General features: G+C 38.7%; 1 protein-coding gene across 4 annotated transcripts in view; it reads right to left on the bottom strand.

Annotated features, from left to right (window-relative positions):
- Positions 1-1,181: 1,181 nt before the first annotated feature.
- Positions 1,182-14,365, bottom strand: part of ZNF507 (zinc finger protein 507) — a 28,219-nt gene continuing 15,035 nt past the window's right edge. For 3 of the 4 annotated variants that reach the window (XM_072422445.1, XM_072422446.1, XM_072422444.1), the window contains exons 3-6: positions 13,398-13,515; positions 11,923-12,037; positions 11,535-11,669; positions 1,182-10,876 (exon numbers count right to left, since the gene is read on the bottom strand). In XM_072422445.1, coding sequence (XP_072278546.1) covers positions 10,549-10,876; positions 11,535-11,669; positions 11,923-12,037; positions 13,398-13,515 — 696 coding nt within the window. In that variant the 3' untranslated portion in view covers positions 1,182-10,548. The remainder of the gene's footprint in view (positions 10,877-11,534; positions 11,670-11,922; positions 12,038-13,397; positions 13,516-14,365) is intronic. The other variant, XM_072422447.1, reaches the window with a different exon arrangement.

Here is a 14,365-nt window from a genome sequence, read left to right as displayed (position 1 = left end):
AATCCTCAGTTTCTTGGAGGATAGTTGTTTTCTGCAAGTATTATCTCCCTAAAAAAAAAAAAAACTTTTTAAAACTAGTTGGCAAACCATTGTACAGTTATTTTCATACTTTCTTTCACCTTCTAGGTTTTAATTAGTGATGGGTGATTACTTCAATACTGGATTGTGTAATCTCATGCTCTTCGTTGCGGTTGGTACAGGTATTTCTTGCTTGTAATCCTTTGTTACTTCTCTATTACAGTAGATTATTATTCGCTGTATCCTTAGGCTATGTACACGTCAGATGATTCTCTTCTGATACCAACAGTCGGTCTCATCTTGGGAGCGAATCTGATATGTGCACAGAGGTCGCCTGAGGTCGTTTTTGAATCGGATCCATGAGCAAACTACTGTAATACAAGTCAAGAGAAAAGAGCTCGGCGGGATGCCGCTCGCTCGTTCTCCCGCCTCCCCTCTCTATAGAACAGACCGGAGCTGTGTGTACAGCGCTTGTTTATCTGTCACTGGAAACAATCATGAAAGATCGTTTCCAGCTAAATTGAGCGTGTGTATGCAGCCTTTTTTTTCTTTTTCATTTCTTGTATCATTCGGACCTAAAAATATAGAATAAAATTAAAAAATGGTGGTAGGGGTCAGTAGAAGTTGGAAAAATGTTGCCCAGTTTATTCAACCTCGTTGATCAGAATTTGACACGGACCTCACAAATATATGAATCATTCGTTGTTTGTGTGAAGGGTTCTGGCTAGTGGTATGACGACGCACCAAGCATGTTCTTGGTGAATACGCACAGCAGAAAAAATGAGTTTGAAACAGACAGGTTTTGACGGTCACAATAAAGTGCAGGTTTCTAATTTTACTTGGTATATGTCAAATAGAAAAAAAAAGTATATAGTGTAATACAAGTTAGATTCCAATATACACAACCAGCGTATTTTGTGAGCCCATAAATCCAGAATAAAGTCCTGATGCCCTATCGGTTTCACCTGAATAGGCTTCTTCAGCGGTTTTCAAAATAAGAGACACGTCATGAGAACGGTTGGCGTTAAAAACCCACAGGAAATCAGAGCACTGCTTCTGCCCATCTGTACCCCTTTATTGGCTCTGAATAACTTACCAAACCAACTTACCAAATACAATGGGTGCTTCATTCCAACCATAATATACCCACAACACCACACAAGTTATTTAAAATGTGTTTATTACCAAAATACAATATGAAAGTCCTTATGTGACAAACTTTTGTAAAGCAAAATAAATTATTCTAACATCTTACAGTATCTGTAAAAGGTAGTTGAAATACTAAAGGATACGCCTCCTTTCTCCATACAGTCTATCCTGAATACAGCAACATTCCTATATGTTAAGGCATGCACAGCTGAAATATTTGGAAGGGGGGTGAAGAATATACAATAGGACAATGTGAGAAGCCATGACAGTCTGTTGTCAGTTTTTTTTTTAAAGCAGAGAACTTTGGCTTTACAAATAATACAAAAATTAGTGTTACATAATAAATGTAAAATAACCGAACCCTATAGATGCTATTAAGCAATGAAATTCCAAGGAGCACCAATGCTTTATTTTTAAGGATGAGTTATGGAAATAGAAAAAAAAAAAAAGAAAGGTCCTTATCAGAGAAATGTATCCGACCATCCTTATTGACAGATAAAAGAACGAAAAATGTCTGTAGCCATTTACTTTAGCCAAGATTTCCAAGCAAAGTGAGATATAAGCAAATGAAAATATCCTGTGTGTGGCCCCTTATCTTACGAGTTCATGCTCGTAGGAAAGTCACAAAGGGGTTTGCAAGAATATGAATATTCAAGGTAGCATAAGACTAAATGAAAAACTTGAGAAGAGTCCCGTCCCAGTAAAAAGAGTCCCGGTCTACACACAATCCCAGAGAATCCATGGTGGGTGCACGGTTGGCACTTTATAAAAAAAATCTGAAGGAAACCAGCACCCCAGAGACCAGGCAAACTACAAATTTACAGGACTGAACATTGGAAACACGCAAATTTCCTTTTCTAAGTCATCAAGTCAGAACTGTTCTGTCTTGAAAAAGGAATTTTTTTTGCTTCCAATACATCATGTTGGTGTCATATGAAGGTTCTTAAGTTGGTCTGTGTGCCTGTTAGAAAATTTGACTATATTGGATCACCAATAATAATGTTAAATGTCCTAATAACAAACATCACCAGGAATTGAATAAAAAGTAAAATAGGAAAAATGTAAATCTAGAGTTTGCACGAGAACAGCAATTTTTTATTAAGTGATTTTCCCACAAACATACTGTCACTTCCTGCTGAGTTTGGACAAGAAGGAAAATCAAAATGAGAGAAACCCCCAAAAAACCAACCGCAGTTTCACCAACTTCCTTACTCAAGGTTTTACTTTTTCCAATAGATTTTTGTTTTTTTTTGGGCAGGGTTACAAACACACACAGTAGAACCAGGAGAAGCAAAAGAAAACAATAGCATTTGAACTGCTGCGCTGTTTTGCCTGCTGCTTGAACGGAGCTGCATGGCCCACTACATACAGGTACATTTTTGGCTAAGATGGAGACCTAGCGGGAGTCAGAACTACCTAACTAGTGACTACTTTCAGCCACGCCGAAAGAGTCCAAAATGTGCACAGGAAAATCGGCTCATTAAAGCAAAATGGAACTGAACAGGAAAAAGAAAATCATTGCTCTAACAACAAGGACTGCAATTTTCCCTGCACTGTTACTGACTAAACACCTAATGAGTAATAGAAGTCGATACACACAATTAAATATTAACATAATATGCACGTAAAAAAAATTGTGTTCTAAATTAAACTAAGTTATGAATCTAAAAAAATACAATGCAAATAAAAAAATATTTGACAAATCAACTCTTTATGAAAGGCTAAACAACAACACAAAGTTATATATAACTGTGGTATGGGTGACCTAGAAAATAAAAATGTGCTATTGTTAGGAGACTTTAGCTTTTGCTAGGGTCATTGGATGCATGGATCTAAAAGTTCTGCACTGATGCAGAATGATTTTCATTAACTGAAACAATGTTTTGTGGTGGTCTTGGCTGTAAATCCGAAACGACAGTCGCACACCGACATTTTAAGATCCACTGTGCTAGATCACTAAATGACCAATGGTGGGCAACAGCCATTGGGGAAGAGTATGTGGAATGCTGCTGGTCCGCTGCACCATTCCTCCCATAGAGAAGAGGAGCTTCTCAGCAGTATTCAGTCCATCTGTACTGTGCTCGTTGGAAACAATCACCAATAATTTAAAACATTTATTGGACGACAGAACTCAATTTAAGAAAAGAATTGGCGCATCTGCCATGGAACTAACACCACTGCCAAGAGCCAGGCAATGGAGCCCTTAAGCCTTGGCTGTAACCAGTGAGTTTCCCAAAGAATGCATTGATGGAATATTTGACAGATCAAGCAAGAGAAGGATTCACCGTCAGTGCCAACTTATAACTGTAGTACAAGTTTCAGGCAGAATGTCCCTCTGTTATATAACCTCCCCTGTAAAATCCGTACATCACCATTCCCAATAAACACAAGCAGGCCAATATTATTTTAGGCTGTCCTTTCCATTTTTGGAAGGCTTGCTAGTTATTGTTTGGTGTTTCTCGTTCTGAGTTTGTAATGACATACTGGATCTGCAAATGTGAACATGCAGAACAGATTAACCTTGCACCAATGTATTAGTTGCAAATTTCTTCAAATAGAATTGCTTCAGTGCAAAGTGACAGGTACCCTTCTAACCCACTGATACTCAACCCCTGTGGTTTTCACAGCCTGCAGATCTACACCTTTCTGTGACCCCTCAGAACCTCCATTCAGCCCAGACCATGAATGAGCATTAGCCCACAAGGGGGATTCCATCCATTCACCCATCCCTCTTCCTAGGCACCTAGTACTGTTCCTGAACCTAAGGCCTGAACTATACCAGGATTACAGAACGGTGCAGAGACTTAGAGACAGTTGATTCAGAGTACTAACAATCTCACTCATTTGTACAGTGCAGGTAACAAAAAGTTAAACTTACTTCAAAACATCAGGCATGGTTTTATTACAGAAATAGACAGGTGATGTCATCCCAGTTCTTCCATACAAGAAAATTTATATTAACATGCCTTGACCATCTTCACCCATGAAAAAGCGCACAGCTTGCTGAAGAATCCTTGTCATTCTGCACACTTCCACATATTAAATGCCTGCTACACTTGTAGGTCTTTACTGTGTCCTGTATTGATGTAAGGGCCAGTAAAAGACACCACAGTGGGCAGAAAGAAATTGCTGGAGGTGTAGAATGCTACAGACACTTGAGCAAGCCATTAGACAAGAACATTTTCTTCAAATTTTGCACCCACAGGCCAGCCAGTTCCACACCAACGGGATATTTCCCCCTTCTGATCAAGTGTGAACATGACTCGGAGGATGATCGGTCCACGTGATCAGGAAAATGTTCTATGAATGGAGAATTGCACAGTTCTTGCTATGAGTAAACAACGGGCCACTGAAGTTTACACCAGGCCAGCAACCCATTTTCACCACATGGCTCCCCTGCCAATGTCACGAGTGAGGTTGAAGGAACTCTGAAACAGAGACCGATGCTCTGTTTTATGAAATATTCAAAAAAACATTTACAGAGAATCCGACTCCTATAATATTATATCCCACCACTTCAGTTCATATAAGCAATCAATACTACAGACCCAATTCTAAAGTAAAACCCAATTCTTGCACTTATAAACCATGATTGTAAAGCCACAGACCTTGCACACAGCAGTCAATATTCTCACATAATTTTCTCTGAATTATCCTTTGCTCCCCTATCCCTTACATCACAATCAAGTCGAGAGCAGTTCATCTGGAAATAGCACCAGTGATACAATGTGCCAGCCGAATCCGCTGACAAATCTGTCCTGAAAACACGTATAAATACTCAATAAATACGTAAGAAAAATAACACACCTCGCATTTTAACGCTAAAAAAATAGATATCTAAAAAGGATTACACAAAAAAAAAATGCTATAAATGGTTAACTGTACAGTTTAGCAGTTTTGTAACTTTTAATGTAATTTTTTTTTTAATTAAACGCATCCTAACCATCTTCTACGCTTCCAGTTTCAAAAGTATGCAAATTATACTTTTTATTTGGAAAAAAACATGTTGTCCATAAAACGTATGGCAGCCTTATTCAGCAAAGTAGTAACGAGAGCAAGTAGAGGAATAACCTTCAAGAAGTCAGCCCAGTACAAGAGCAAAGTTCAAGATGGTTTGTTCTGATTTGGCCTTGGTAAGTATAAACCATGTACACCAAATGGTAAAAAGTTTGTTTACACCTGACCATCACACCTAAATAATTCTTTTGAACGTTCCATTCTAAAACTATGATTACGGTTTTTGCTTTCTGCTTCTCCCCTGTAGAGTTTCCACAAAATTTTGGCTTTTGTCTATATTCCTATTTCCGAGATCAGGTACTGATGCTTTGGATAAGAAAACCTTGCAAATAATTGGCAATCCAATCCAGGGCTCAGCAGGCCATTTCAGTTACCCCACATCAAACTAGTCATACCATATCTTTATGGAGCTGCCTTTTTATTCAGGGGTAGTCATGCTGGAACAGTCTGCAAGGGTCTTCACCATACTGTTGCCCCAAGGTTGGAAGCAGGTATCATTTCTGGTGTCACCTGGTTAAAGTACATTTTCTATATATTTCAATAGAGGAACCACTGAACAGCAACAAACTTATCCATGCAAGACAGCACATGAATGTCAAACTATGGTTACTTAAAACCAAATTGAAGTCTCAGTCTAAATTCTGGACCAAAGAAAAAAAAAATTGGGGAGCAGCAAAACCAGAGGGTGTCTATGTCTCATTCTGCTTATATATGTTATATTCCAGCCAAGAAGAACCTTGCTTGGATGTATTCTGTAGAGAAGGGCATGTGTGCTATCTAAAGGCATAATACACACAAGCAGATCTGCTGTGCACTTTGCATAAGACTACCAAAAGCATTTTCCTCATTGGCAATTGATCAGTCGAAAGTCACATCTGCATACGTGTACGATATTCTGTCCTTCCAATCGAGTTTTTTCACAAGGAAGTGGTTAGAAAGGGTTCACACATGCAACGTGTACATTCCACTAATATTAACCAACAGCAACATACAAATGGAAACCCAAAAACTAGTGGCTCACGATTGGTTGACTGCGGATTTTCCTTCAAATTCACCTCAGATATGATCTGAAACCTGATCAGAAGCTAAAGTCGGCTCTTGTGTACTATGCATTAGTCCCTAATCGATACGACACGCTGCCTTATACACCTTATTGTCATTTAAGCGGAGGCTTCAGTTAGGCTATAATTTGCTAGCAGAACACATCAAGAAATATTTTATGTTCCCTTTCTGTCAGATAAAGTGTTATAAGTGCAACTGTTACTAAAAAGTTAATTACCAAAGTGCTATGAGTTTTTTTTTTTTCTTGAATTAAGTCGATGTGTCCTGTAATAGGCTTAAAAAAGCATTTCACTCAATTCTGCCCAGTCTTCTAAGTGTGCCTAATACAGATACCTGTTCCATTGCATTCTCTATATACAGAAAACGCATGTGACACCAGAAGTTTAGATAAAAAAAACAAAGATTAGCAGAACCTCCCATCTGGGCTGCTAAAAAGCTGTAAATACATATTCTTGCAACTTTCCATGCTATTTCCACTTAAAACTGGAAAATTATCTTTTTGGGTAAAGTTCTATAAAGGGGTTCTACCAATCAGCACATATCTCTGGCTTTGAGCTAGGATGCGTTCAACGTTTTTATTTTTCAAAAAGTGTTAACAAAACTGCAAAGACTACAGCAGCTATTCCAACTACAGAGGCTTGTCAGATATTATCTGCTTTAGGACCTGTGTCGATGATTTTTTGTAAAATCTGCTTAAAGCAGGTTGGAAGGAGATCAACTGGACCTATACATGAATTCTTAATGATCCCAGAAGTGTCTTGACACAGGCACTTAAAGGCTGCTTAAACCATAAGCAAGAGATAGCTGCAGATGTAGGAGACAAAACACCTTAAATACTAGCTAGCATATACATGGGAAAAAAAAATAAGATTATAAAACATAATCTGCCCAGTGGTTATAGGCAGCTTTTATGAAAGAGATACATTTCTGTTTTTTTTTTTTTTAATATTATTACAAATTAGAAAACTGTTAGAAAATTATACATGAATCTACAGGACCAGTGATTGTGAAGTTCACCAGTACCACGAGGCATCAATGCTAAACACTTCATATAATGAATACAATTATATACACAGCTAAAGCACCAGGAAACAGATTCTCACCACCTTTTCTGCAATGAGATTTTACCTGCTTTCTTTTCAGACACTATAGCACAATAAGTGAAACAATCCTGTTAAGGAAGAGTTCTGCTTAAGCATTATTCAACCCAACACAACATAAGCTTGTTGAAAATTCAGGGAAAATTATCCCTTTATAGGAAAAATTATTTGGGGTTATTCAATATCCATGTTTCTACCAAATAAAAGCATTTAAAACTCAAGAATTAGGAACTTAATTAGAATAAGTTTGTTTACATGATGCAACAGGAGATTTGTGCTGTCTTCATGGTAATAAAATCACGCTCCTGTTACAATTACCTGACAGTTAGTTGGAGTCTGCACTGATCTGTTGATTGGCTGCCCAGGCACAGGTATGCCCATGTGATATAAAAGCAGAAAGGTCATCTAGATCGGAAGGGAGATCAAGACCACTGTCAGGTTACTGTAAGGAAAGAGGTGAATCATTTGTGCATTTAAGGCTAGAGTGCCTTTGTTTTAAACCCTCATTGCAATGAAGGAATTTGAAAGGCCTAAATTGGAACTACAGTCCTGTTTTAAACAATGGCAATTCAGGCAGGTGGTTATTGCAGAAAGGGACAGGCAATGTCCCTTTTGCAATAATTGTTCTTACCTGCTTGATCGCTGCCCAGCTGTCACATTTTGCTTAGCAAAATAAGCCTTGGTAGCAAAGATAACCCAGCAATCCCAACTTCCACTTGCAGGTGCCGGACCTTTAACTCCCACGTGCCTGGGTGGGCGTTGTGTCGTCCTGACATGAGCAATATATAAAGTCATCATAAAAAAATTAGCATCTATTGCCTTTCTTTCAATGTAAAGGGGCTACTAGATGGTACGAATTATATAGCAAATATATGGTCGGTAACACCTTTAGAAAATACATGATATGGATGACAGAGATGCAGAACTTTATACCTGGCTTCTGTGCTCTCCTCTGAGACAAGCCATGATTTGCCTGGTTTTCCAGAGCAACTTATTTAAAGTTCCATTTTTAGGAACCCATGATCAAGCAGGTCGTTATTGCAGAAAGGGACAGATGGTGTCTCTTCTGCAAAAAATCCCTCTAGGTATCTGTCAAAAGCTGAGCATGTGGTTAGCTTTGATAGCCAGGATACCCCGCAATCTCAGCTTTCCTTGCGTGTGCCAGGAATGAACGAACACGCATGTAGGAGCTACGTCATCCTTTCCTGGCAATCCAAGATGGACAAAGATTGTGTAGGGGAAGAAAAAAAAATAATGGCAGCTTCCTGAGAGGGAAAGTGATAAGCTTGGGTTTAGTTCCACTTTGTTGTGAAATATATTTGCTCATACTGACAGCATAGGCAAGTAATGCAAGCTGTACTTTTGGCTGAATGTTTTGTTTTTACAAGGCTTTTGAAACCCCCAGTGCACTAAATATCTTCCAAAAAACCCACTAAAAAAGAACGTTTTTTTTGGCTAGATTGATTAGTGCTAAAATGACTTAACCAATGGTTAATGCATATCAGCTTTGTAATATCCCAATTTAAAGATATAAGCAAGCTGTATCCCTGCTACACAACTGAGGTCTTCCCTGTCCTTCTCTGCTCCAGTAAGCTGCCCAAAAACCTCCACCAGCCCACAGTGCCACATTTTAAATTAGCTGTTCTGCAGCCTTCTCACAGGGAACGGCAATGCTACGGACCAATGGGTCCTGCTGAGGTAAACATGGGCTGAAAGAGAACATCTAATTGGAACTGAGCACAGAACACTCCTGTTGCTGTGCCTTCCCTATCCAATTAAACTGTGAGGGTAGGGAGGTGGCCAAGCTGCATTACTTATCTGCAGCAGAGAAAAGATTAGTCACCTGACACCTGTGCCAACAAGGCCGACTTGGAAAAAAATACAAATCCTTTTGCAGGCATTTTTATCCTCATGTAAGTATTGTTTAAACAGCCCATTTGATTTAGCCTTTGCTTGGTTAAGCCAATGGTCTGGTTCCAGAATACTCAGAGCTGATACAGAACAATGGCCAACAATGTAGCTCTTTGAACGCTCACTGAACACATTGGGACGTGCATCAATAAAGAGATCATAATATTAAAAATTGTGTAAAGTCTCCGTGTTCCTACGCCATAAGTTCCACTTGTATTATTTATCAATACCCCTTTGTTTTATAAAATAAAGTACACATCACACTGGGTTATTAAAAAACTATCACACAAAACAGCAAAAAAAAAAAAAAAAAATTAAATTCCCTCAAAACAAGTTTTGCCTGCAAATATCTCATCCTTAAATAACGGAAAAAAATAGAGCTATTTCCAACTCCTCCAAATAAAAAAATAAACTTTAAAATTGGCTAAACATGAGAGTATTAACAAATCCCCCAATCATATGCAATTATTTATTCCATTTGAATTAATTCAGGAGACGCTGTGCCACATTACTTAAGGAGACCTTATGAGCTGGGTAGCTTCGAGTTTGTAACTCACTGTGTTTGGCGGTTCCAGCACAGCCCGGCATTGAGCCTATTAAGTCTTATGCTAGTCATACACAAATCATCTATAGTTTGATGTTTAATTTAACATGATCAACCTCTAATCGAAAATCAGTTCCTTGTACTACTGCACATCCCTATCTGTGTACGTTCTATCAGGAGAAAACTGCACTGAAGAGAAGTGTGCATGCTCCCAGATTTAATCTAATTGATTTACAAGTCTCAGAAAAAACTCTCAGATATTTATAAGGTTAATGGAAATATTTTGATCAGACTGATCAAGAATCTTTGATATTCAGTGTAAAATTTAATTAGTCACATTATAGCTTGAGTCAATTTTTCCTGTTTGATCGTGTATGGCTGGCCTAACCCATGCACACAAACTGGAGCTTGACAGGGGACACAGCATGTGACAAGAGCCTGCAGTGCTAACCAAAAGCAACCTGTGAAGACAGCTAAACCAGTCGACAATGAACTCATGCATTCATTAATTTAGCACAGTTGATGTGTTTCCCAAACTTCAAGGCAGTGATTACTTGTTGCCTGGAGTTACTCCTTAAATAATAAAACTTGGGTTGGGGAAAAAAAAGTGCTTATACAATCGGTTTCTTGTGACAAACAGTACCTTTTTCTCTCTATAGTGCGCACCCTGTATTTAAAGACATATAATAAGTTACAGAATCCACAAGACATCTGCATCTCAGGCCTAGGAGATGCACAGGCCCATATTCAGGATGTGGATTCGGACTTGTTCAATATGATGTTGATGATTTCTCCTTCGTGTGCTTTCATGTGTTCCATCAAAAGTTCCTTACTTGTTGACTCGAACCCACAAATGCAACAGCAAAAGAGCAGAACGCACAGCTCGGTCCCAGGCCTTATCTGGCTTTGTAGTTTATCGGTACTGCACAGGCTACCTTGTGACACACTGACATTTTGGTTCTCAACATAACTCGAAGCTTCTGCAGCTGGGCGACTTGCTGAGGTGAGTGTGTCATTGTCCGCTGCTGTGGATGAGTCTTCCTGTGTGTTTTTCTTCAAAGAATCTGGCTGAGGCCTAAAAAAGATAGTTTACCATAAAAATGATGCAGCAGATCGTAGCGTCCAATAAAGAAGAGATATCAATAAACAAAATTCAGTGCAAAGTTCTTTTTATGCAGCAGATCCTAGATTCCAATAAAGAAGAAAAAGATGATTCATGATGAAAATGTTGAAGGGCTTGGCTACTAAATCAAAGCCCTTTAGCTTGTCAGCACTTAACTATAACTATCTCTGCTAACTACTTTCCTAATTGATAGCACTGTTGCAAAACCCTCCCACTGTGAGCAGCAGTGTCTATAAGGGGGAAGCCAATGATACACAAATGGAGGACATGGAAGGTAATGCAAATTTTATTTGTCTTTAAGGCTTAAACATAGTATAGTAACTGGATTTAGTACTTGTTTAGGCTGTTATACAGAATCTTCTACTTGCACAATAAATAAGAGGTACCAACACATTTTGGGAGTTGAGGTTGTATTATGTGTCCCAATCGTAGATGGTCTTTGGAAGTGGTGGTTCTCCACCCCACACTGAACTAAAAAAAAAAAAAAAAACCTGGACATTTGCTAAAGATAGACATTATAGAGTTTGCAGGGAAAGGATAACTACACCGAAAGTGAGAACTTTTTTTTATTTTAAAGTGCAATTGCAGCTTGACTACTGATTTTACGTACCGAGTGCTCTGTGACATGGCCTCATTGATGGCTTTGTTTACTTGCTCGTAGTTGTAGTTCTGGTCACTGGCATGCTTCCACATGTGCGATTTTAAAGATGGAGGGTGACTGCACACATAACCACATAGTGAGCACCTAGCAAAACACGAAGGGAGACATTTGTCAGGCAAATCAGTAACACAATCTAAAACAAACCAGGCTGCATTCAATTTAGCAAAGTATATTGAGATTTAGCACTAAAGATGGGACAAATTTATACTTGAAATAGTTTAAAGATGCTACAAAAGACTAGAAATCAAAATATCAATAAGTTGATTCCTTATTCGGTTTCCTAAAGGTAAAAACACAAAGAAACAAATCAGAACAAGCAACAAAAATGGTCACATACCTATATGGCTTGTCGGAAGTATGAATTCTTATGTGATTTCGAACGCCAACATATGTAGGACTGGTATAGCTGCAGATGTCACACCGATACACCTTCGACATGCTGGATTTGTTACCTGGAGTTACAACGTAACAAGTCATGTAAATGTGTATTGTGTTAGGGCAGCACTCAGCTTTTTAATTCGGATCTGCACTTTTTAAAGCATCATGCGACGTGCCAGAATCATTGGAGGGCTATTACCGCAACACAAATTTTTAAGTGGGTGCTTAAAGTAAACTTGCACTTTGCCCACTTGGCCATTAAAAAAAATTAGCAGGAAGCCCTGGCTCAACACCAAGATGCTAGCTAGGCAATGTCTGCCTGCCACCACATGACTGTATAAAATGCATAAATACCATATTACCGAACACCATTCTTTCATATAGGAAGGATGAAAGAGTCATGTGCCCCCCATACCCATAAATATCAAGTGTTTCTCTTCAGCTTAAGCTATGTACACACATTACATTTTTGTCATTGGAAAGGATCTTTCACAATCCTTTCCAGCGACAAAAGACTGAAAGATGCATGAATGAGCGCTGTAAATACAGCACCGTTCTGCTCTACCCTGCTGCACTCTCTCCCCTTTACTTGCATCACTGTTGTTCGTGGAGCTTCCAGGACGGATCCATGAACGACGTCAGACGGCCGCTATACACACACATCAGATTTTAGTCCACTACTAGCCCTGAGGCATTAAGTGTACGAGAATTATCTGACATGTGTACATAACCAGAAGCATGCAGGGGAAAGCCTGATCAGATATTTTTAATGCAGTCTCAGACCTATTTATGTTTGTAAAAGTCAAGACTGCAATTGTAGACAACTCTTCTTGGCCTCAGTTAACCCACCTGGCTGTATTCCCGAGTTTGGCTCGGAGTTACCAAAAGCGGCAACCCCGAGCCACACTCGGGGTAGCATTGTAAAAGATCCTACCTGCTCCCCACTATCCAGCGGCGTCCTCCAGCAATGCTGGCCCACTTGTGTCCCCTTGCATCGCATTCCCGGTGTGATCGTTGGAATGCGTGACGCGTCGCTACGCTGCTGAGGCGTGGCCTGGCGGGAAATTTAAAAGCAGATTACATTGTAATCTGCTTTTAACACATTGATCACAGTAATAAAGCGATAAAAAATAAATGCAAATAATAAATACTAATTTAACAATATTATTGCACCCTTGTTTGGACAGATTTCAGTATTTTTGATTTGATTAAATTATTAAATTTTTTATTATATTTTATAATTTTTAATAATTGTTATATTATAATTTATGATTTGTGTTTCAAACTTTATCATAGCTGGGAGTTATTCATAACAATTACAGGCCTGCAATATTAAACAACAAATTTCCATGCAATGTACAATGCACTGCTTTTGACTTGAAAATTATTGACATAATGCCAGAAAGGTTAAATGAAATATTTTAGTGAACATACCACCTTCCAGAGAAAATTGCTCTTCCGCCTCCTCTGTACAGAGCTGCGTGTCATCATTTGTAGAAGACCCAGAGTCCAAATGTTTGCGATGCTCCCTCTCGTGAGTCCTCAACTGGCTCTGTAAAAGGTGACATTAAGTCAACATAGAAAAGTTTACAACATTCTAGGAGTGATTGACGATGCCAACAAAAACATATTGTAGAAATGTGTGGAATGTTACAACTACTTAGCAGCATCCGAGTAAACACAAGGCTCTTTTTAAAACAGATTTGGTCTTGTACAGCAATCTCCTAGCAAGAAAACAGTACTATACACACAAGGCCTTGGGATGAAAAAGAAATATTTGACAAAAGGAAAAGAAATACCAGAAAGCAGTTTAAAAAAATGCTATAAAAAGTTCCAACTTTTTTTTTTTAATAAAATCTTCGCCTCACAAAGATTGAATACAGGATGCACTCATGTCACAAGATATCCTTAGCATTAACACAGTGTTTTTCAACCCTATTACCATAGGAGAACCCTTGAAATAACTTTCAGGTCAGCAAGGAACCCCCTCTATAAATACTATATTTACAGCTCACATTACACTAGTGTGGTCAGTGAAAAGAATACAAATAGCCAAAAAGATCATTGGTGTCAGTTAAACAGACCTGAGGGGCACAAATTGCTCATTGTTCGACGAACCCCTAGAAAAGCCCTGGAGGAACCCTGGTTGAGAAACACTAAGTGTGCAAGTTTTGCATTTGTATCAGTAAATGTTTGATACCTAATACAGTATGAAGTACTCAGTGCTTTTACTAGGGTGACAACGCTATCCCACTAGCTTCTAATGCTACAGGAACATTGCAAACTTCAAATACAGACAGCCATGCTTTCATGCAATCGCTGCAGTTTATACTTCTTGCTGATTGGTTAATAGTTGCACTGACCATTGATAAGTCAATACTGGGCCTTCCAAACTTCAGTGA

This window comes from Pyxicephalus adspersus, chromosome 9 (genome assembly GCF_032062135.1).
Source record: "Pyxicephalus adspersus chromosome 9, UCB_Pads_2.0, whole genome shotgun sequence".
Taxonomy (NCBI): Eukaryota; Metazoa; Chordata; class Amphibia; order Anura; family Pyxicephalidae; genus Pyxicephalus; species Pyxicephalus adspersus.
The sequence above is the reverse complement of the archived record's forward strand: the minus strand, read 5'-3'. Positions and strand labels throughout refer to the sequence as shown.